The following is a 24,439-nucleotide window of genomic DNA, read 5'->3' as shown; positions in this document are numbered from 1 at the left end:
TTTATGTAATTTTTCACAACGATTGGTATTAATAACCTACTTTTTTTTTAAATTCACGTTACTCTTCAGAATATCCGTACAAAAAAATCCGGACCACCTATGATGGTTCTGTAAACGGCATTGGCTTTCTAAATTATTTTTCTAAGAATAGAATAGGTACTAAGACGACTGATGAATAAATAAATAAATATACTACGACAATACACACATCGCCACCTAGCCCCAAAGTAAGCGTAGCTTGTGTTATGGGTACTAAGACGACTGATGAATATTTTTATGAATAATATACATAAATACTTAGAACATACATATAAACACCCAGACACTGACAAACATTCATGCTCATCACACAAACATTTTCCAGTAATGGGAATCGAACCCACGGCCCTGGGCTCAGAAAGCAGGGTTGCTGCAAACTGCGCCAATCGGCCGTCATCAATCAAGACTGAATAGGCATCTTCTAGGCAAGCGCGGTCCACCTTAGCCTGCATCATCGCTTACCATTACGTGTGATTGCAGTCAAGCGCTCGTCTATAAATATTAAAAAAAGGTTTCTGACGAATTGAGAACCTCCTCCTTTTTTCAGTCGGTTAAAAAGGAAAACATTTTTGGACCTTCTTCGCCTGCTACATTTTCTTCGGTATATAATGTACTAGCGGTTTTTTAAAAATTAAAAAAAACTAAAAAAAATTTAGCCTTAAATGAGGGGTTTGCTGCCGTCCGCTGTGGAGTTCTGTCCTCTATCTCCAACCAAATTCATCAGATCTAAACAAAGTTTGGGCAAAATTAAACACACATCTCTAGTACAAAAATAATTATTTAAATCGGTTATAATTTGCCGGAGTTATGGTGTAAAATCGTCAAATACTTTTACCTCCCTCTCCCAAAGGAACCGAGCTTAATGTCGGGATAAAAGGTATTCTATATTACTTCTAACACTTCCAAGAATATGTGTACAAAGTTCCATGAGGATCGGTTAAGCAGTTGTTGCTTGAAAGCGTAACAAACAAACTTACATTGACATTTATAATATTAGTAGGGATGTTAAAATTCTACAGGAAGCTGGAGGAAGAGCTTCGTCAAATTGAGGAGCAGAAGGCGCAATGGGAGGCCACCATCACGGGCTCCAGCCACACCCGCGCCGACGTGCACCTTGAGGAGGCGCAGGTAACTGTCACCATCATCACCATCATCATCCACTGCTGGATATGAGTCATCACCAAGGCAGTCTAAATCTTAGTAACAAAACACTAGAAACGAGTACGCATCACCTTGTCGCCGCAAACGAGACTCAGAGCACTCGAATTTTAACAAAAAAAAATTAAGACACATTTGCCGTTCACTGAACCTATGGAACGCGTAAATCGGATGCCTAATGATTTAGATGTTGCCACGTACCACGTTAGACGCCGTCTACTAGTTACGACACCGATTCGGTGGTGCGTAATGTTTAGAGAAGTAGTAAAGTGTCAGTTAGCATTTAAAAAGATATAAAAAATAAACAAATCTGTATGCTAGCACTTCACGCTCGGACAAGGCGCTTGGGTACTAATTTATTTTTTTTGTATTTATTTACTGAGAGAAATACATGCTACAAAGGTGATTGATCCGCATAAGCCTGTAATTACTCCGGCAACCACGTCCTTCGGACAGTTCTGAATATATCTTGCGTTCTTCCAGATAAGAGAATACGAAGAGCTAAAGATGGAGGCGTCCCGCCAGGCGGCGCGCTACTTGCAAGATCTGGACTCAGTCAACCGCGAGCAGAAAGCGGACCAGGATCGCCTCGACAATGAGATGAGGCGTAAGGGCGAGCTAGAAAACAAACATCGCCAAAAGGTAACCCAGCCTCTAAAGGCTCCCCCACGCATGTCAATACTTTTTTTTTTTTTTTTTTTATAAATATACTTCGACAATACACACATGGCCATCTAGCCCCAAAGTAAGCGTAGCTTGTGTTGTGGGTACTAAGATGACTGATGAATATTTGAATGAATAATATTGTTGGTTATTTGAACCTCAAAAGCAGGTCCTCAAAATTACAGGTAATGGTAGAGATCGCTTTTAAGCGATAAAGCCGCCTATTGTACTTTTTCTCCTTTTTTTTCTAATGCTTGTTTTTTTTTTTTTTAATTGGTGTACAATAAAGTGTATTTTCATTTCATTTCATTTACTAGGAAGAAGAATAAACGAACATATCTTGCAGCGGAGTAAACGGATTTAATTCAAATTTTGGTATTTAAACTGTTGATCATAAACAATATCGAATTAAGCACTTTTCACACATCTAGTTATAAACATAGTTAGTCCACACTATCAGCTTAATCGTGCTGCTGTCATTGGCGTTGACCAATATAAATAAATACTTAGAATATACATATAAACACCCAGACAATGAAAAACAATAATGTTCATCACACAAACATTTTCCTGTAGGGGACAAACTGCGCCGATCGGCCGTCAATATAACAACGTCCTGCATGTTCAAAATAGCAACGCCTTTAGAATGCTGTTTTTGGAATCTTCCTTGGCGCTGTAGTGCCTCTAAAATTTTCGCATACGCACTAACAAATGACTTTTTTGCCATAATGCGTAACAAAGAAACCGCTCTCCTACAGCGTTAGTACCATTCTAAAGTTAATTGCTAGATTCGACTGTCCTATACTGCGCCACTGTGTGGACGTAGCAATAGGGCGAATAAATTTATTTTTTCTCATTATTTAAACCAATCAATATTTAGTGGATAAGAAACAATAATGTACTCCCTAAGCACGTTTCGCTCCGACTCTGAAGCATCCTCGGAAGATGTTGACTTTACAATAAATATTTTTAAGTGAACACAACTCAGAGGTACTGAAATAGCGCAAAGAGTTGAGAAACTGTAGTATAATAACTTTAAAATAATTGTTTATATATTAATAAAACAATTATTTTAAAGAATAAACATGAAATATGAAAAAGTACGTACTCAATAGTGTTTGTGATGACTCCTTATTCACAGGGCCATGAGAGAAACGAGGCCATGAAACGAGTGGAGAAACTGAATGAACACATCAAGAGCTCCGAGCAAGCCCTTGAGGAGCAGAAAAGACTGAGAGCCGAGCTACAAGTATGACAACCTATGTTATATTTCTTTAAGAAAAATGACAGCGCATATACAGTTAAGACAACAATGGTATATTTCTGTAAGAACAATGTTGGTTAGTACCGTTACCGGTAGGATATCTTTGATATATTTCTTAAGTAAGATTTGGGGTTACTGAAAGAATAATGCGGGTTAGTATGGATACAGGTAAGACAATCTTCCCGGAGATGAACCTTTTTGTTGTTCTAATCGGTATGCGACTTAAAAATGTAATAATTTTTACTGATTTTTTTGATTATTATTTGATTTTTTTTTTTGTTTTTACTATTGGTTATCCAAACGAATGAGTAAGGATGCCTTTATAACGTGTGCGATGTACTGCGATCACCAGATGTGGTGAACATTTTATTTATTTATTTAAATTACGTGTATAATTTATAATTTTTTTAAATGTATAACATCGGTAAAAATAATCTTAGCTCAGTGGTAAAGCGCGCAGGTTAAAATGCTGTCGGTTCCGAAATAGGCGAAGCGTTGCACCTTCCTATTCTAATTTTCATTTATAGCCCGACGACTCGGTTTTTGACGCGAGCACTATAGTCTGTATCCAGCAATGACTCGACCGTATTAAGCTATGTTCTAAGTTGTAAAACATTTTGCAGGCTGACGTAGGCTCGTGCCGTAGCCGTGGTGCCGCGCTCCAGGAAGCTCTAGAAGATGTGGCTTCACAGTTGGGTGATGCGAGAGTTGATAAGCACGAAGAAGCGCGCAGAAAGAAAAAGCAGGAGATCGTGGAGAACTTCAAACGGGAGATTCCGGGAGTGGTGAGTCACGAACCAGGTTCAGAGTGCCAAGTGTGAGATTTCAACAGCTGGCGGTGCCGTGCGGACGCACCATCTTTCACCATCACGCGCACGATTCGCAACCTTAACGACATAGCTGAGATAACCTGAGTGCTAAGATAACCACCAAGCTACAAGTCTGTTTTGTTGTACTCTGAATGAACTCACAAAAGTGGATCTATGGTGCATTTGATACATTGATAATGTTTACTTTAATAAAATATACTTTATAATGTATGTAGGTAGGTGCATCAGAATCTACGCTAGGAATTTGGAAACTTCGTGTAATACTTCTCGTAAGGGGCCGTTCATAAAATACTTGAGATGTTTAAGGGGGAGAGGGGGTCGAGTTAAATCTCATCTAATCTTACGTTGGAGAGAGGGGGGGTCTCGGCAAATATAACGCAATTTTTTTTGTTAAATTTTTATCAAACTTAAATTTAAATTTTCAGCAATATTGATTGCTAGAATTAACTAGTCGTCAGTAAAAGCAGTCAGTTTTTTCTTCTTGCAATAACAATCCAATGCGTTTCCGTAAGAATCCCACATTTTGAAAAATCTCACGTGTGATTGGAGGATGCGGGAGGGGGTTGAAAATAATATATGGACGCGCCCTAAGTGAAATAATTAAATTAATAAATGAATTTCCTAGCTACGTGTACTTATTTCGATCGCGTGGTAGTTAACTTCGATTTATATGGCAGCGAAAGAGCGACATCTAGTGACAGTGCGGTTTGCCAGTATTATAACTAGATGGCGCTTCATTCACATGATCAAATAAGTAAATGTTGGTATGCAGTATTCAGTAGCCTTAATCTTATAGACTAATATATAATATAGTATATGAGTTTGTTTCTTTATTTGAACGTGATGTTCTCAAGAAGTACTGATTCGATTTGAAAAATACTGTCAGTGTTGGATAACTCATTTATCGAGGAATATAACATCACGTTACGGCCAATAGGAGCATAGCACCAATAAAGGGTTTTTACACCTTTTGAGAGCTTCCGCTGCGTGCATTACGTAAATGGTTAAAGGTTTAATAAAATCATGTATGCCGAAGTTGGTCCCCATTAAAAGTCCAAAAAATTGGTAATTTCATACGGTTTGGACAGAGATCCTTACAAAGTTAAATTTGTAAACTTAACGTTGCACTTAAGTAAACAAATTTACAGTTAAGATGTGCGATTCATAACGCATAATTTAATAATAAATAAATATTATGATAATATTTTTGTAGTATATTTATTTATAAAAAAATATATATATATACTACGGCAATACACACATCGCCATCTAGCCCCAAAGTAAACGAAGGGGTATGTTATGGGTACAATAATAAATATTATAAATAATATATAAATATTATAAAAATTGAATGTTGAATTTTTTTTTGAATGATATATCTACATTAATCTTATATCTTTAAACGAGCAATTCTTGTATATATATATAATATATATATAAATGGAATCTCGGAATCGACTCCAACGATTTTCATGAAATTTAGTATACAGGGGGTTTCGGGGGCGATAAATCGATCTAGCTAGGATTCATTTATATTGGAATCTCGGAATCATTTATATTCGACATACGACTATTTTTTTAAGTCAGTTGCAGGTTCGTTAGTACTTATAATATACAGATAAACAACCTTAATTAATGTATCTTTAAAATTCATAATCTAAAATCTGAAACGTGGTTAAGTAATAATTTAAGGTCCAAAAAGCCTTTTTGTCTCCTGCCTGTGCTAACTCCGCTGACCGGAACACAGCAATGCCGCCCAGCGGCAGTAATCAAATTCAAAATTCATTTGTTTTACGCCTACTTTATAAACACTTTTGAAACGTCAAGTATGTCTGTTACCACCGCATGAATAAATGAATAGACTTTTATTGTACACCACATAAACATATAGTAAAATTATAAATAAAAAAAATTAACAAAAGTATACAATTTGGCGGCCTTATCGCTACATAGCGATCTCTTCCAGGCAACCAAAGGCGTTAAACACAGCTCAAGAAGAGAGGTAGGTGGTGCATTTACTTAAACATGCATATATACCTATATATACATATATAATATATACATATAATAAACATACAATGAAATATATAGATACTGATAATAATTAATATATACCTATATAATTAATATCAATAGTACATAAATATATACAATATCAAACCCCAAATAAAACAGATGGGAATAGGCATGTTAAAGATCCGAAGATTCAGACAAAAAATGATCTTTGACAAGTTTTTTAAAAATGGTTATATACTGTGCCTCTCGGATTTCAAGAGGCAAAGAGTGAAAGATCGGTGGAAGAAAGATGAATTATGTGAAGGCACCCTTAAGATCAGTTTCCTTGCAGTACGGAAAACTTCACCGGGGCGACTAACAAATTAAAATTTTTCCTTTAAATAAGGTGAACAGTACTGCCTGGTCTAGCTCTGTCAAAAAAAGCTCATTCTGTCGTTGCAGTACGACCGCATGATCAACATGTGTCAGCCCACCCACAAGCGGTACAACGTGGCCATCACCAAGGTGCTCGGCAAGTACATGGAAGCCATCGTGGTTGACACGGAGAAGACTGCGCGGCGCTGCATCCAGGTCCTCAAGGAGCGAATGCTTGAGCCCGAGACGTTCTTGCCGCTGGACTACATCCAGGCGAAGCCCCTGCGCGAGCGGCTCAGGTATGCGGTGTTTTCAGGCGGAGGTCCAGGGGTCCCGGTTCTATTTATTTATTTTTATAACTAGCTGTTGCCCGCGACTTCGTCTGCGTTAGATTTTATTTTTTGATGTGGCATTCAATTTAGTTATAGTTCTAAAAAAAATTAAAGTATTCAATATCGCTAAGCCTTGAGGGGTTTGCTGCTGTCCGCTGAGGAGTTCTTTCCTCTATCTCAAACCACATTCAGATCTACACAAAGTTTGGGCAAAATTAAACACATATTATAACTCTAAAGTACAAAAATAATTATTTAAATCGGTTATAATATGTCGGATTTATGGTGTAAAATCGTCAAACACTTTCACCTCCCTCTCCCAAAGGAACCGAGATTAATGTCGGGATAAAAAGTATCCGATATTACTTCTAACACTTCCAAGAATATGTGTACAAAATTTTCATGAGGATCGGTTAAGTAGTTTTTGCGTGAAAGCGTAACAAACAAACTTACATTGACATTTATAATATTAGTAGGGATGTTTAGTTTAATAAAATATACTTTATAATGTATGTATGTAGGTGAATCAGAATCTACGCTAGGAATTAGGAAACTTCGTGTAATACTTGTCGTAAAGGGCCGTTCATAAAATACGTAAGATATTTAAGGGGAAGAGGGGCTTACGTTGGAGAGAGGTGGGTCTCTGTAAATATCACGCGTTTTTTTTCCCGTTGAATCTAAAAAATTATACTATTTTGGCCCATTGGTCTTTGTACAATAACAATCCAACGCGTTTTACGTAAAAAAACCCGCATTTTGAAAAATGTGAGATTGGGGGATGGGGTTGAATAAAATCTCACGACATCTCACCAGGGGGTGAGGGAGGTCCAAAAAATAAAAAACACCTCGTAATTTATGGACGCCCCCTTAACATACTATAACACAGTCTATCTTTTTCGGTTAAGAGGTAACTAGCCTCGGCCGAAGCCTTCCACCAGGCCAGGGGTCTTCAAAAAGCAACGTAGCGAATACGCATAGCGTTATAGCTGGTAGCCTATTGTCGGTTCGTTGTAAACGAAAAGTTGAATGAATAATATGAATAATGTATGAATTTAAAATTCCATCGATTTTCAATATCGTGTACATTATTCTACTAGTCAAACCCTTTCTTATTCATGGGTATCATATTGAGAGATCTGTGAAAAAAATAATGCGTTTCTCCATTTTGTGGTGGCGGGCAGTCATCTTGGATTCGAAATTTGTCATAGCGCTTACTATTCTTCTTTCATTTGATACCCTTATTATGAGTGTTGTGAAAAAAATGGGCACACATACAGACACACACACAACCACACAACATACACGCACACACACATGTCAAACTTATATAGGATACCGCTTAACGCCTTCTCACCGCTGACGGCTTGGTTCACACGGCTGCAGACGTCTAAACTTAGCGTTAACTTAACCAGAGCTGTAGGTTCCTAAACGCTCGGTCACAGTCTGCGGCTGATAATGCATTTGGTGAGCCTTACAATTATTGTGCAGGGATATAAAGGAGCCGAAGAACGTGAAGTTGTTATTCGACGTGTTGCGTTTCGAGCCGCCGGCCATCCACCGCGCGGTGCTGTTCGTGACCAACAACGCGCTGGTCTGCGAGACGCCCGAGGACGCGTCGCGCGTCGCTTACGACCTTGACCGCACCAAGAACAGCCGTTACGACGTACGTCACTTTTGCAGCGTGACAGTTAACCAACCCAAAACGTTAATTTACACTCAGTGGTAGCCTGTTGAGCTTGAAAGTTAACCAACCCGAAATGTTAAATTTCACTCAATTGTAGCTTGACAGTTAACCGACCCGAAATGTTAAATTTCACTTAGTAATACCTTGACAGTTAACCGACCCGGAACGTTAAAGTACACTCAGTTGTAGCTTGACAGCTAACCGACCCGGAACCCAGAAATTTCAAGAACAACATTTTATCGGCAACAATTAATTAAACACTGTGAAAACCTAGAATCTGGGTAACTTCAAATCAAGAGGCATCTTCGAGGCAAGTGCGCCACATTTTTGACTGCATTATCACCATCATGTTTGATTCAAGCGCTAATCTATAAAAAAAAAAAGTTGTAATAATACTAAATAAAGTTAATATTATTAATTTAGTTTGCACTCTCCCACAGGCGCTGGCGTTAGATGGAACTTTCTACCAGAAGTCCGGTATTATCTCTGGTGGTTCTCTGGACTTGGCGCGTAAAGCCAAGCGTTGGGACGAGAAGCACCTTTCCCAGCTTAAAGCCAAAAAGGTATTTATTATGTTTTATCTTATTTTTGTTATTCGTGAACTTCAGATATCGAAAAAATTCTAAATTCAATATTCATTTTTTAAGTATGCCTAGTTTTAAGCATTTTCAACCGTCAAGTCAGTCAGTTTGTAGTGACTCCTCCAGCGGTTCGGAAGGTAGTTTCTACTGAGAAGAGCCGGAAACTCGGCAGATTGCTCTTTTTCAACATTTTACAGTTTACAACCTTTAGAATTATTCTCTCTTGTGAGAGCTGAGAGCGTAGCGGCCAGCTTCCAAGCAGCCTTGTTAAGAAATTCCTCCATCGATACATATCCAAACAACATGCAGCCATAGCAAGACGTTTCCTGATATCGAGTTATTAAAGTATGGAAATGTTTGTGGGAAAGTCGGCCTTGAGATTAAGCATAAATCACATCCAGTATCACATCTCCAAAGCATCGATTTTCTCTCATATCTTACTAGCTGTTACCGGCGTCCTTCGTCAGCGTTATTTACGGTTTATTACAAATTCCATTGCAACCGTTTGTTTCCCTGGCATTTAAACCTATAAAAACCTCCATCCTTTTAACTAACACTTTGCCAAAAATAAAAGTTGATTGGTTGCTGAGTTATGGGTTAAAGACAAACAAACAAACACACTTTCGCGACTATAATATTAGTAATATTGAATATATAATTGCAGGAAAAACTGACTGAGGAGTTGCGTGAGTCTATGAAGAAATCCCGCAAGGAGTCTGAACTTACGACCGTCGACTCGCAGATTCGCGGACTCGAATCCCGGCTCAAATACGCACTAACGGATCGCGACACTACGGTAAATACATTCAAATGGAAAGGAGATTTTTCTTTCTCAAAAGAAATAACTGGTCAAGTTCTTATAAAAAAATACGCGGTGACAACCATAACATCATAGCTGTTTATATTGAAGGCCAAGCTGGTTCACGTATAACTATGGTAACAGGAGAAAACAAAATGAAGGACCTCGATAATAATATTTAATTTAAACTCAACATTCACATCCACGCATGACACTTATATGTATGTTTGATATATTATCAAAATTAAGCTTAATTGGCTATACTAGCTATCGGCAGAGGGTGTATTGCCGAGGATCTGTGTGGTGTGGAGTATAAGGATTGAAGAAATTATAAATTACACCACACAGATTCTCCTGCTTTTCGCGGAGTATAGCAAATTAAGCTTAATTTTGATAATATATCATGGATTTCCGCAAAGTAGCCGCAAAGCCTATCTCTATACAATGTATGTTTGATGTCAAGATATTACAATTAGCTAGGGTTGGCCATCCTTGTTTTGTTCATGTGAAAACTGATACTTGGGATTAAAATCATTTCTATAAATCGAGTAGTAGTGGTTGGTACCTTGCGTTGATGGTGTCCTAGTAATTATTTATATACATATATTTGATGTTTGCAGTTAAAACAAATAAAAACTCTCGATGCGGAACTCGCCGAATTGGAGCGCAGAATGGATATGTTCGGGGTGAGATCACATTTTGTTTAATTTCTAACGCTAACGGTTTAAAATAATAGTTAACTGACCGACCTGCCTGTCGCAGCGGAGAATACTGTGGTTTTCTCTTTTCTCTGGTTTGGTCTGGTGGGAGGCTTCACCCATTTCTAGTTACCACCCACCTTTAAAGACGTTTATACGCTAAGCGATTTAGGGGTACGGGTTTAATTCTGCTCCCATACTCCCTAACCCTAGTTGAATATTTATCAAGCATGTTGTAGCTACGTAGTATATATATATATATCTATCTATATCTATCTATATATGTATATCTATGTATCTTATACCTTAGGCAAATGTATTACATGTGATTCTGTTAGTGGTGCTTTGAATAAATAAATAAATAGACTATTGGGATGATACGCGGACGCCTGCCAATATAATATCACCTAAGTCACCACAATTTTTATGCAGAAGGCTTAGATCAGTGATCAGTGAGTGACACTGTCACTTTTCAAACGTCAAGCATGTCTGTTTGTAGTGACTTTACTACCGGTTCGGAAGGCAGATTCTACCGAGAAGAAGCCGACAAGAAACTCACCAGTTGCTCTTCTCCAACATTTTTTTTATAATTTAACAATCTTTGTTCTATCTAGTGTGAGATAAAAGCGGAGCGGTTTGCTTCCAGGCATTAAGAAATTCATCAATAGTATAGTAACCTCGATGTATAAATTGTGTTTTTATACATTATTTAAACTTATGTAATGGTAAATCTAATATTACTTTCGGTAGCGTGTTATAAAAGCATATACTCAGCCCCACACAGGTTTTCTTTACTTCCCTAAGACGATATACTGATATATACTCCATAAATTATATTATATATAAGATCAAATTAATAAAAGCTTTAATGTCCGCAGCCTCAAATCGAAGAGATCGAGCGCACGATTTGCGATCGCGACGCCAAAATACAGGAGATAAAAGAGAATATGAACAACGTAGAGGACGTGGTCTTCCGCGGATTCTGCCGGGACATCGGCGTCGCCAACATACGGTACTTGATTATATATTCATTTTATTCACGTCACTTCTTTGTCGGTAACAAGTAAAAAGAGTAAGATACGACAAAACCTGTGATATAAAAGCACTTCAAACCGCATTGTAAGTAAATTCTGAAATTTGTTCCAGCATTACAAGCACTCAGGATTTTAATTAAAAACTTAATAATTTAGGCAATATGCTCAGTCATTTCGTTTCCGCGGCATATCGGTGTAATTGATACGTTAAGTTGGAACTTAATTGCATTGCGTGCTTGCGTGCGTGCGTGCGTGCATGCGTGCGTACATGCGTGCGTGAATGCATGTGTGTACGTATTTAAATTAAACGTCCGAGGTTTTTATTTTTTTTATTTTACCTGTTTTTTGTAGTAGATCTTTTTGTGACGGAGCTCTTCACAAGAAGCTGCTGCATATAAAGCTTAATACCGTTGCCACAGGTTGATGGTCACAGGGCGCCACGTTGTGGGACGTGTTCCTTGCATGCCCTGCGAAGTGTTGACCTGTGTGTAGGTGATGGTTTCCACTTACCATCAGGTGAGCAATCTGCTTGGTGCCTCAATTATAAAAAATGTGTCCGTATGTCCGCAGTCAGTACGAGGAGCGCGAATTGCGCGCGCAACAGGAACGTGCTAAGAAGCGGATGGAGTTCGAGGCGCAAATCGACCGGATCGCGTCCAACTTGGAGTTCGAGCGATCGCGCGACACGCAGAGTGAGTAATTCCTGCTTATTAGAACGGTTGCCCGCATTCTTTGTCCGCGTTAACAAAAACTTAATCTAACTCTTTGATGACCTTCCTGGCGCTGCGGTGAGCGCTGTTAATTTAAGTGGGAGTCCCAGGTTTGATTCCAGGCAGGGTCAATTTGGGAATTTATAAATTCTGAATTTTCTCTGGTCTGGTGGGAGGCTTCGGCTGTGGCTAGTTATCACCCAACCGAAAAAGACGTGCCGTAGTGTTCCGGTGCGATGTCGCGTAGAAACCTATAGGGTATGACTACCATACTCCCTTCATGATCGCTTACCATCAGGTGAGATTGCAGTCAAGGGCTAACTTGTAGTTAAATAAAAAAAAAACTCCATCCTTTCCAATTACTCTATGCCAAAAATCAAGTTGATTCGTTGCTTAGTTCAGGCATAAAGGCAGATCAAATAAACACACTGTTTCTTTCTAGTTAGTATAGTAGTTAGGATTAGAACTCCATTCTTTCTTCTTCTTTCACTTGTAGGATGGTTTTTTCCTTAACTAAAGCTAAAATTTTAAGTTTTGGTAGTATTTTTTTTTTATTATTATTGGTTCTGTAGTAATTTTAAGGGGTTGTAATATATATTTGAAATCTTGCAATAAAAGAAGGTGCAAAGATGAAAATTGGCACGGATTGGATAACTAAATGTAGGAATCGGGATCTTTGGAAAAAAAGGAGGAGGCTACGCTGATGAGGCAACTTCTACCTTGAATGAGACCTATTATTTACGCGGTAAAGGACATCACAAAATTAGCTTTATTCAAATTATCAAATTAATTAAAAATTAATAAAAATGTAATAATTGGTAAGAAGTAGAATAAAGGCTTTTTTTTTTATTTCTTATCAATTTTATAACAACAAAACATTTTGATTGATGTAACAGAGAACGTAACACGGTGGGAGCGCACAGTGCAAGATGGCGAGGATGAATTAGAGGCCAGTCGCCAAATCGAAACAAAGCAGAGACAAGACATTGACCGCGAACTTAGACGCGCGGACGCCCTCAAGGCCGACCGAACCGCGGCCCGAGCGGCCCAGGACAAGGCCGATGACGCCGTGTCCGCGGTGAGTTCCACATCTTTCAAGCTCTGTAGCCCTAGTACAAGATTTTGCTAGATCGCAATCGAGAGGTTGTATTCGAGTATGGATGGTATACTTGAACATCGGAGTAAAATGGATCTTATATGCAGCCTGTTAAAGCTCAATTTTGACACCACGAGCACACACACACGCACTCACGCACACACACACGAACTTAAAATCGCATACTTTGTATAATTAATAAGGTGTAATTTTTGTGAACAAATACTCTTCTGTATTAAATGACTATCCTTTTTTATATTATGTATACGTCACATATAATGTTTTGCACCGAATTATGAACATACAGAAACCGTGTACACGACTAATATTGAGTACTAATAGTAAGTACTGTTTGTTTCCCTTGGAAAGCTAGTAAATAAATAAATAATTAGTCCACCATGCTGGCCGAGTGTGGGCTGCTGGACTTCACACTAATGAACAACTCCCAGACATACAGGTGTATTTTTCGTAAAGCGTATTCTCTTCATCCGCAGGCCCGCAAAGAAGTGGCTAGCATACAGAAGGACATCCAGACGGTTCAGAAACAGATCGCGAGCATCGAGTCCCGCATCGAGAGTCGCCGCAGCGAGCGACATAACATATTGCGACAGTGCAAGGTTACCAAATTCTATTTCTTTTTTATCCCACTGCAAGTTCACTGCAATTTGACCTCCCTGGCGCAGCGGTGAGCGCTGTGGTTTTAAGTTGGGAACCCAGGTTCGATTCCCGGCAGGGGCAATTAATCTATAATTTCTGAATTTTCGCCTGGTCTGGTTCGAAGCTTTGACAAAGAAATGCCGCAACTCCATAAATATGTTACATGTTTGTTATAACTCTTTCGCTAAACTGAAGCGGTGGTAGAACAGTGGGTAGGACTTCGAACTAAATTTTGAATCAAGGAGTATTCGTATGTGAACAGATCGAAGACATCTCGATCCCTCTGCTGGAGGGTAGTTTGGAGGAAGAGGGTGATTCAGAGTCCAGCGCTGCGCTACAGCGACGTGAATCCAGGTAAATGAGTTTCCAATTCTCACGCTTTTAGTCGTACGTTACAGTAAATCTATAAAGTGGGTAAACAATTAAACTTTGATTAACAACCAATGTTCATGACATTGAGTTGGTGGGTATTTTGATATACATACGACTGCATTATCGATGCACCGCAGTCCTACATGGACTCGAACGATGCAAAGATACCTCCCGGTGTCTTAGTCGTTTATCACGTACTTTTTAGGCTATTAATATTATTATTACTTTTTATTTGTACACCACATGAAGTACAAGAAAAAGAAATATAAAAATGGGAGTAGAGTTCAAAAGGCGGCCTTATCGCTTAGTAGCGATCTCTGCCAGGCAACCTTAGAATTAATAAAAAAAATAAACATAAAAATAGAAGCAGAATACAAAAGGCGGCCTTATCGCTTAGTAGCGATCTATTCCAGGCAACCTTAAAATTAAAAAAGAAATAAAAATAGAAGAATGCAAAAGGCGACTTATCGCTTAGAAGCGATCTCTGCCAGGCAACGTTAGAAGTAGCAAAAAAGAAACATAAAAAATAGAAGCAGAATGCAAAAGGCGACTTATCGCTTAGTAGCGATCTCGGCCAGGCAACCTTAGAATTAGCAAAAAAAGAAACATAAAAATCGAAGCAGAATACAAAAGGCGGCCTTATCGCTTAGTAGCGATCTCTGCCAGGCAGCCTTAGAACTAACAAAAACTATCCCGATCTTCGACCGGATTGCGCTTCAACAAAAGTAAACTTCTCTTTTAAGTATGAAGGATTTTTTAAACGAAATAACACACAGTACAGAAGCGAAATTAAATGCAGATCCCGGCGACGACGTATAGGAGTATAGACTTATACTTGAGTTTTTGTCGAAATTCGGAAACGTGATCATATTTGCGTAGGCAAAATGAGAACCGAATAGAACGATTTTGGAGACCCTGAAGTTTGTTATCCTCATGTTGGTCTTCGATATGTTTTGGCAATGTGTGAGCGGACATAAATTCCATTTTATGCACTCGTGCATAATAGTAGATTGTTTACCAAGGGAGCAAAGCAATGTTTTACCTTTTTAGGGTTTTAGGGCCGTCCAAAACGAAGGCAGCTTTTCTCACCTCGTGAGGCATTATTCAAGTTTTGGAGTTTCGTTTACAATCTATGCGCTATAGTTTACGCTTCACACTTTCTGGTGAGAGACAGAGAAGCCATCATACGTGTTAGCGTGATAACAATATTAGAATAGACAGATTTAATTCAGATACGTCGTGCACGATGTTCCTTATTCAAATCATAAAAGCCTCTAGAGACAGTACAGCACTTTGTACCCGCTAAGTCTATAGAGTGTATTACCGTACTTTAACCTTTCAATACTAAATTCTAAGGTTATGAGAAATTCACTGTAGAGCGAATGGTGTGAATAAGTATTTCTAGGTATACCTAATTCAGTGTCCGGCTCTAGGTGGTAGTCTAGTCTTTTTTGTTTGATACAAAGAGTAGATGTATAAACACTGTTTTGTTTGATACTTTTAATATTCCATTTTTGTACACTTTATTAAAATGATCGCGTCCATATGTTATGAGTATTAAATTATTTTTTCTTTTTATTTCAAATATCCACATATTTGAATTAAATCACAACAAAGATAAAAACGTAGGTGTGTATTGTCGTAGTATATTTATTTATTTATAACTCGGACTGGAGATTTTCTTGATTTTATATCATCTACATACACTGTGCATACTCTCCATGCACGCCACTGCCTTTAGTCATAATAATAATAATAATAAAGTTTTTATTAGAGTCATATAAACCCATATATCAGCTTTTATATACAAAGAAATCTATAATTATATATATACATTAAAACTTACATCTAACTGAAATAGTTAATAAACTTATTTCAGATTTCATAGGTTCTTAGTTTATTTTTTGTTCCAGTCTCGATGAACAGAAAGCCAATAGTCTGAAATAGGACTCGGCATAGCCTCACAGACGACCCTAAGTATTCTATTGTTAGAGTTCCTAATCCTTTCCCAAAAGGATGCTACACGAGCTCTAACAATGCAATAAAAGTCAGGCACTCCCGATTCGGCGAGCATTGTCGAAGCGCTGCAATACCGCGGTCGGCCCATGAGTATTCGGAAAGCATCGTTGTATTGCACTCTTATGGCCCGGCACTCTATGCACGCCATTTTTTTTTTATGAACAATAGGCCAGCGTTTGACGACAATCATGCCCGTTAGAAAGCAATGATGAGGTCTAGGTTGGAGCACGCTTGCCTAGAAAAAGCCTATTCACTCTAGCCTTAATCAAATTATACGTGGCAGGAAACACAGTTGCCGGGCGGGCGTTCCACATCTTAGCGGCACGTATCAGAAACGTGGATAAAAAACGTTTCGTGCGTGTTGATAGAATATCAACCACATAAGGATGCCACCGCTCACGGTGTCTCGCTGTTCTGTGGTAGAACGGGAAAGGAGGAACAAGATTGTGAAGTTCCTGAGCACACTCACCGATGTATATCCGGTAAAAAACCGATAAACAGGCAACATTGCGTCGGTGCTGGAGACTATGTAGTTTCGACTGTGTTACCGAATTGTCGCCTATAATTCTCCTGGCGTGACGATCCACCGAATCTAAAGCTTCAAGCTGGTACTTGGCAGATCATCATTCGTTAGTAAAGCAAACGAACAATTAAAATATTGTATTTTTTTGTAGGATCCGCGTCGACTACAGCTCCCTGAACGACGCTCTGAAAGAGCTCGAAGAGCAGGACGAGATAAAACGCAAAGGCGACCGGCTTCAGAAGGCTATCAACTCGCTGCAGAACACCGTCGACAAGATCCAAGCGCCTAATATGAGGGTAAAGCGCCACTCAAAGTCAAAGATCTCTGTATTCAAATAGGCACATAGATGGCACTTTTGATGCGTCGATAACATACAGAGCACATATCAGTGAGTAGTGATGGTGATAACTACATTCGTAAACTTAAAACTAAAGCTACGAGGGTTCCAAACGCGCCCTGGTCTAAGAAGAAGCCCACAACAAACTTAGCCGGGCGTTCTTTTTGTTATCATCACAGTGCTATTTGAAAATATTTAAGAAGCAACATGTAGACCTTATGCAGAAGTATTGCCTTTTGCTCCCAGTTGCATCCAAGTGATTTTTCATTTTTTGCAGATCCCTTTGGAAATTTTTAGACGCACACAGGTTTAAAGGGCCACCAAAAACAAACAAAAATCTTTCTCAATTAGTAATTAGTATTAATAGGATTCAACACAAATGCTACTACTTTTGAACGAAATATGATGTTGTTTTTTTTTTTTATTCCAGGCAATGCAAAAACTGAACGAAGTGCGCGAAAAAGTTAACGCCACGAACGAGGCTTTTGTCGCGGCGAGGAAACGTGCGCACAAAGCCAAACTGGCCTTCGAAAAGGTACGTTATTTCAGAACGAAGTAAGTCAAAGTCAAAAATATCTTTATTCAAGTAGGCCCATAGGTGGCACTTTTGATCTGTACATAAGAATTACACGGTAGTGAGATGATGGCGATAACCACATTCGTAAACTTAAAACTAAAGCTACGAGGGTTCCAAACGCGTCCTGGTCTAAGAAGAAGCCCACAACAAACTTAGCCGGGTGTTTTTTTTTAGTTATCACCATCTCACAATGCCATTTAAAATTATTAGAAGAGCAACCGAGCGATTAAAGCAATAATTCAAACCCAAGCTTTTTTATCGATTACGTAGTCCTTTATACTATAATAGGAGTTTTCTGTAAGCTTACGTTTAATACTGAACTTTTTAAGAGAAATCTCCAAGATGTCATGTCAATAGTTTATTGTAGAATTGTATGCGATTTTCTTTAAAATAATTATGAATTTTATGTAACCTAGTATATTGCACTGTAAGTTTTTTCTTACTTCTAATGTTTAAATTATTGCAGTCACATAGAATACGTACATTAAATTTTCAAATATGTACTGACAATACACTGTCATAATTTTAAAATCTTTAAATTTATCTCTCATTGACTCTCTCGGACCCATCGGAAAAAGACCAATAACCTTCGTCCAGGAAAAAAAAATATTGGTGGCTTCGTGCAACAGTGTTACAGGAGGGGATCCTGTAACACTGTTGCACGAAGCATGGCGCCTATACCGCGTTCATTATCGTTACTCAAAGCGCTCTTGGACAGCAATGCAATCTCTTCCATATCGGGTGGACAGCTTTAGAGATACTCTGAGAATATAGAAATGACCTTTACTTCAATATTCGCAGAGTATCACTATAGTACATTATAATAATATGTATTTTATAATGTTTAATATCATCTTTAATTCGTTTGTGTTATAGTTATCCATAAATTGTATATTCATCTATCTAATTGGTGTAAGTGGCCCTGTCGTATTAACAAGATGTAAAATAAGTAAATAATATTGCTTCAATTTATAAATTAATGTCTAGTGATATCGTACTTAATAACTTTTTCTATAAACGCAAACAAAAACAAAAAAAAAATCACTCACAATATGTAAAGGTTACATGGTTTTTGACAGTCATTTCAGCATTTAAAATTCATAGATGGAAATTATTTTCTCAAAAAATAAATGTAGTAATACTACATCTTACATAATACAATCTTTTGTATCTTTAATTATAATCTGACCACATTATATTGCCATGAAACTATCGATTACCAGTTCTCTGAAAAGAAAAATCGATAATCGAATAGGTTCATTAAAGATACAATACCTCATGTAAAGCTGTCAAAATTATAATTTATTTATTTATTTATTGTTTATGTACCATAAATAGTAAATATTGTATATGAAGTGTACAAAGGAAATCTTTTCTCTATAAGAGATCTCTTCCAGCTACCCCAGGATGTGAATAAGGTGATTTTATTGTGGTATAGGTGAAATAAAGGTACTAAATACAAAATGATGACTACTAAAAATACACAATATATTGAAATATTAACAATATTCTCCATACTAATACAGAATAAAATTTGAAGAAATTATATTATGTACAAAATACATAAAAATAATATAATAATTAATATTTTATATATATATAATATATCGGTGAAGCGATGATAGCGCATTGGGTAGGAGCTCGCCTTCACTTTCGGGGGGCCGAGTTCGAATCCCAGCACGCAATTCTAACTTCTCTAAGTTATGTGCGTTTTATAAGTTGATAAAATATCACTTGCTGCAGCAGTGAAGGAAAACATCGTGAGGAAATCTTCATGAGAGTTCTACATAATGTTCTCCAAGGTGCGGAGTCCAACAATCCGCAGTGGGCCAGCGTGGTGGCCATAATCCCATAATCTTTTTTTTTTCTTTTTGTGGGAGGAGACCCCTACCCTGGGCCGGTAATGGGGTTTGATGTGATGATGGTGATTGTGGTGATGATGATATAATATATCACCCTAAATAGGACAAAGCATAGGTCATGTTTTTACCATCCCCTTATTTTCAGGTAAAGAAGGAACGTCACGATAAGTTCATGGATTGCTTTGAGCACGTATCTAACGAGATCGACGCTATCTATAAGGTATTTCTTTCTTTTGTTACCTTTTAAATAACATATGAATTTTAATTGATATGTATTATAATTTCTTCAAACATTTTCCCCCACACCAAACAGATCTTCGGCAATGTACCCTCTACGCACGTTTCGCTCCGAAACCGGAGCATCCTCAGGAGATGTTGTCTTCACAATGAACATTGCCAAAGATCTGTTTGGTGTGGAGTATAAAGATTGGAGAAATTATAAATAACACCATACAGATTCTCTTGCTTTTCGAGGAGTATAGCAAATAAAGCCAAATTTTCATAATCATATATCACTGTATTCGGCAAAGTATCTATCCAATTAATAATAAGCCTGCTTCTATCCAATTAATTTACATCAATGGATATAGCGGTAGTAAAGCTATTTGTGACATAGCTCGTTAACATAACAGTTTTAAATGACATAATGGATCTACCAGTAGTGTAGATTTTTGTGACAGAGCTCGTTCGGGGAAGTACATACGCCATGCATTGCTGCGATTCGGTTAAGTGGAGGAAAAAAATCGTGAGGAAACCTGCATGCTTGAGAGTACTCCATAACGTTCTGAAAGGTGCGTGGAGTCCACCAATCCGCACTGGGCCAGCGTTGTGGACTACGGCCTTAACACCTTCTCACTGTGGGAGGAGACCCCTGAATTTGGATTAGTAGTGGGGGGGGACCTCACGACCAATCGACGAGATATACAAGATACCTGTCTATTCCAGTCCCTGGCGATGAACCAGTCCGCGCAGGCGTTTTTAGGGCCCGAGAACCCCGAGGAACCTTATCTGGATGGAGTCAACTACAACTGCGTGGCGCCCGGCAAGAGGTTTCAGCCGATGTCCAACCTGTCCGGTGGAGAGAAAACTGTAGCGGCGCTCGCGCTACTCTTCGCAATACACAGGTTTGACCCTGACTTTCATACTTACTTATAAAATTGTAAAATTAAAGCATTGGTTGATGGTAAATAGTTTTTATAAAAAAAACGTGTGTGTGTTCTTATGTACACGCGTCTTATGTTCCTTGGCGTAACTAGATAAAAATCTTTTCAAAAATGTTATCTTACGCCTCATTCTACGAATGAGAAAACAACACTAACAATAGAAAAAAGGGATTGTAAGTTTGACTATAACGCATTATCTAGTTATCTCATTATCGGACCACCATGTTTAACTGAACGTTAAAATTTGAGATTTTTGTACAATTAAATCACCGGAATGAGCCCGCAGGCTTTGACAATTGAGGGTGTACACTGTCAAACCTTTTTTTGAAAAACTAAAATGTCTTCTATAGCTAACTTCGGCGGGTCGGTTTTTTGTAACGGTGTACGCGCGCATCGTAAAAAGTGGGCGGACTATGTATTCCCCTCTCAGTCGGTTCGACGCTATGAAACCGAAGCATCCTCAGGAGATGTTGACTTTACAATGAATAATTGTCTCGAAACGTGCGTAGAGGGTACATTGCCAAGGATCTGTTTGGTGTGGAGTATACGGATTGAAGTCATTATAAATTACACCATGCGGATTCTCCTGCTGTTCGCGGAGTATAATAGCCTTTATTGAACAATCTAGAAAAAAAATAATAATATGAAAGCTATCCTAATCTAAAGTTACTTAATAATAAACTTAAATATTAAACAGTCTGATTGACACCAGTTTTAAGATTTTTTTGTCGTTTCCGCAAAGGTAACACCAGCCCTTCTAATACGCTCAAATCTAACACGCTGCCTCCCTTTCTTTTATTTTGTCTGGGACACCATTTGGTTATATTCTTAGCCCATTTTTGACGTGACAACGTCTTATAATTCGATGGAGCCGGCTGCATGCACGAAAAAACATGACGTATGCGGCGTTACCTCGCTCTTAGGCGTTCCATTAAAGGCTTGACGTGCAAGCGAGAGCGCGGAACGAGCGACAAAGAGGCACAGTCGGCCTCCGCGTATGACATGTCTCTCTCCTACTTGAGTGAGCGATGCGTCCGCGTGGACAGCTTCTATACAATAATACATTTACATGTTTTCGGCAAGGGTGAAGTGCAGTGAAAAGTGAATGTGGTGTCAATTGTTTATAGCAACGATAATATCTATCAAACAAATAAAATTAAAATTTTCTTTTGAAAAATGCAACCATTCCATCAGTATTTTCTTACGACGTTGTCACGTTCAACTATCGTCAGTAAGCCGATTTTTTTTCTCTCCTCCCCATCAAATGACCTTCCCACCTCCATATAGCATATGCAGTCAGTTAATAACGACTTTAATTTTAATTGCATTTCTTACATTTTCTAAATTTATTTTGTCTCTTAATTTGACGTTGACAGGTGTCAAGTTTGTGAATATTTTGTTTCGTTAGGCTCCATTTTTGACATCCATATCTCATGATGCATGAGCCGAAAATTCTTCTCTTAGCTTTGGTCGGAAGACCATACAAAGGACATATGTCCAGCAGTTGACGTCTATGGATTAAAATTGTGTTAATCGCAGCTACCAGCCGGCGCCGTTCTTCCTTCTGGACGAAATCGACGCGGCTCTGGACAACACCAACATCGGCAAGGTCGCGTCCTTCATCCGGTCCAAGAAGGGCTCGCTGCAGACCATCGTCATCTCGCTCAAGGAGGAGTTCTACGGGTGCGCCGACGCGCTGGTTGGCATCTGCTCGGAGGTAAGAAAAAGCTTTTGTCTTTGGTATACAACGTGTAAATGAAAACAGAAATATTACTTCACATGCTTGTTATTAATTATGCTGGATATTTTAATAGGTGGTTTTTAGCCTTTAAGTAAATGTTATCTTAGGTTTTACTATTCGTGTCTTATGTGTGCATATACAGTTTCGTATAATGATATTGATCAATAAAGAATTTCTTAAATAAATAATAATTTATAAATCAAACATTATTTACTGTCTCTAAGACTTATCTGTGGATAACCGAAACGCTAATAGCTTTTGATTAAACCACCGCCATAATTTTTACTGAAAGAAATAAGATATAGCCCTAACATCGCACGCAAAAATAAAATCAAGAGTTCCTGTCACTTTATTAGTTTTGCATCGTTTAGAATAGGTACTATGCGTGTGTCGGTATTTTATCTTCAATAGGGTTGTCATAAGAGTTAAACTTTGAATGTTTTGAATTAGTTTGTATGGAAAAATATATATTCTTCTTTGGATTTAATATTTTTACAGGGTGATTCTTTATGAAATATCCTTATGCACTCTTCAACAGTATTACGTAATTCGTTTACACGTTGCATATATTTAAATATATGTGGGATTGAGTATATTGCTTTTCCTTAATCCAAATTACCTTTTCGTCTTTATAACTTAAGAGCTATGCTCTTGTCGGAATAGCCCTGTCCAAGCTTTTCCGGCCAAAGAAAGTTAAATAATGAATATAAATAAATCTACTACGACAATACACACATCGCCATCTAGCCCCAAAGTAAGCGTAGCTTGTTTTATGGGTACTAAGGTGACTGATGAATATTTTTAAGGGATAATATACATTATACATAAATACTTATAATGTACAGATAAACACCCAGACACTAAAAAACATTCATTTTCATCCCACAAACATTTTCCAGTTGTGGGAATTAAACCCAGGGCCTTGGACTCAGATAGCAGGGTCGCTGCCCACTGCGCCAATCGGCGGTCAGAGAAAGAGAGGGTTTTTTTTCACCTCCATAATTGCTACCCCAACCATTCATTATATTTGTCCCAAGAAATCCAATCTGGGTTATCTTCTGCCCCCATTTAGTACTTATAATTGGAAGTGACCTTCTATAATGCGTTATTAACGATAATCTCACAATAATTTCGTTTATTTTCAGCCTGCTGATTGCCTCGTGAGTGACGTAATAACGCTCAGCCTCGAGAACTACCCTGATTAAGCTTTTGTTCATTGTGTAATAGAACTACGAACAAGAGTCCAACGAAACTTATGCCCACGCCGATAATATCGCACGGGTGACATTATCACGCAATATGGCGTAGTCTTCCAGAACGGGAAGTTGTTGGAGTTTTTTTCTTTCTAAATGTATTTATGCATGACACACATATTACTTATTAAAATAATTATTCAAATAATCTTGTTTTATTTTCTAAAAGCATACTATTTTCCTACATTTTAAAATGCCTAAACAAACTATCAGGCTCGCAGCGCCATTATGGTATCGCAGGTATTTTATGACGCTTCAGATATAATCGTATAAAGGTCTGACGCGATGACGCTAAAAGAGCGCTACTTACAAGTGGGGTTCGAGGGGATATTTGGGAATGTATAAACTTAAAAAGAATAACAAGTCTGTAAACTTTATGGCCGACAAAGTGACCTTGCTCGTTTTCAGGATGGACAAAATAATTGGAATTTACTGTATCGTGTAAAGTAACTGGTCGTTTTGGAAACACGACAGAATTATTGAATGAATACGGGAATGAGCTGTGTTAGAATGCGCTGGAGTTAGAAAGTTTACAGATAGAAAAAATTCTCATTATAAAATATATACTTCCTATCCAATATCCATACATATCCGGATGTTTTTGTTTCTTTAACTATGTTCGGATTAATTAATTAATAATTCGGAGTAACGAAACTTGGATCATAATGTGTGGGAAT

General features: G+C 38.1%; 1 protein-coding gene across 1 annotated transcript in view; it reads left to right on the top strand.

Moving 5' to 3' along the window:
• Positions 1–23,910, top strand: part of LOC120628725 (structural maintenance of chromosomes protein 1A) — a 31,581-nt gene extending 7,671 nt beyond the window's left edge. Inside the window, exons 8-27 of the mRNA XM_039897304.1 lie at positions 1,059–1,167; positions 1,681–1,839; positions 3,002–3,109; positions 3,748–3,909; positions 6,412–6,623; positions 8,145–8,319; positions 8,781–8,903; positions 9,586–9,717; positions 10,341–10,406; positions 11,297–11,430; positions 12,023–12,144; positions 13,059–13,240; positions 13,753–13,875; positions 14,178–14,269; positions 16,981–17,125; positions 17,597–17,701; positions 19,751–19,825; positions 20,551–20,729; positions 22,308–22,485; positions 23,655–23,910. Coding sequence (XP_039753238.1) covers positions 1,059–1,167; positions 1,681–1,839; positions 3,002–3,109; positions 3,748–3,909; positions 6,412–6,623; positions 8,145–8,319; positions 8,781–8,903; positions 9,586–9,717; positions 10,341–10,406; positions 11,297–11,430; positions 12,023–12,144; positions 13,059–13,240; positions 13,753–13,875; positions 14,178–14,269; positions 16,981–17,125; positions 17,597–17,701; positions 19,751–19,825; positions 20,551–20,729; positions 22,308–22,485; positions 23,655–23,714 — 2,641 coding nt within the window. The 3' untranslated portion in view covers positions 23,715–23,910. The remainder of the gene's footprint in view (positions 1–1,058; positions 1,168–1,680; positions 1,840–3,001; positions 3,110–3,747; positions 3,910–6,411; positions 6,624–8,144; positions 8,320–8,780; positions 8,904–9,585; positions 9,718–10,340; positions 10,407–11,296; positions 11,431–12,022; positions 12,145–13,058; positions 13,241–13,752; positions 13,876–14,177; positions 14,270–16,980; positions 17,126–17,596; positions 17,702–19,750; positions 19,826–20,550; positions 20,730–22,307; positions 22,486–23,654) is intronic.
• Positions 23,911–24,439: the final 529 nt, after the last annotated feature.

Source organism: Pararge aegeria, chromosome 13 (assembly GCF_905163445.1).
Source record: "Pararge aegeria chromosome 13, ilParAegt1.1, whole genome shotgun sequence".
In the NCBI taxonomy this organism is placed as follows: domain Eukaryota; kingdom Metazoa; phylum Arthropoda; class Insecta; order Lepidoptera; family Nymphalidae; genus Pararge; species Pararge aegeria.
This window is presented reverse-complemented; position numbering and strand designations above follow the sequence as displayed.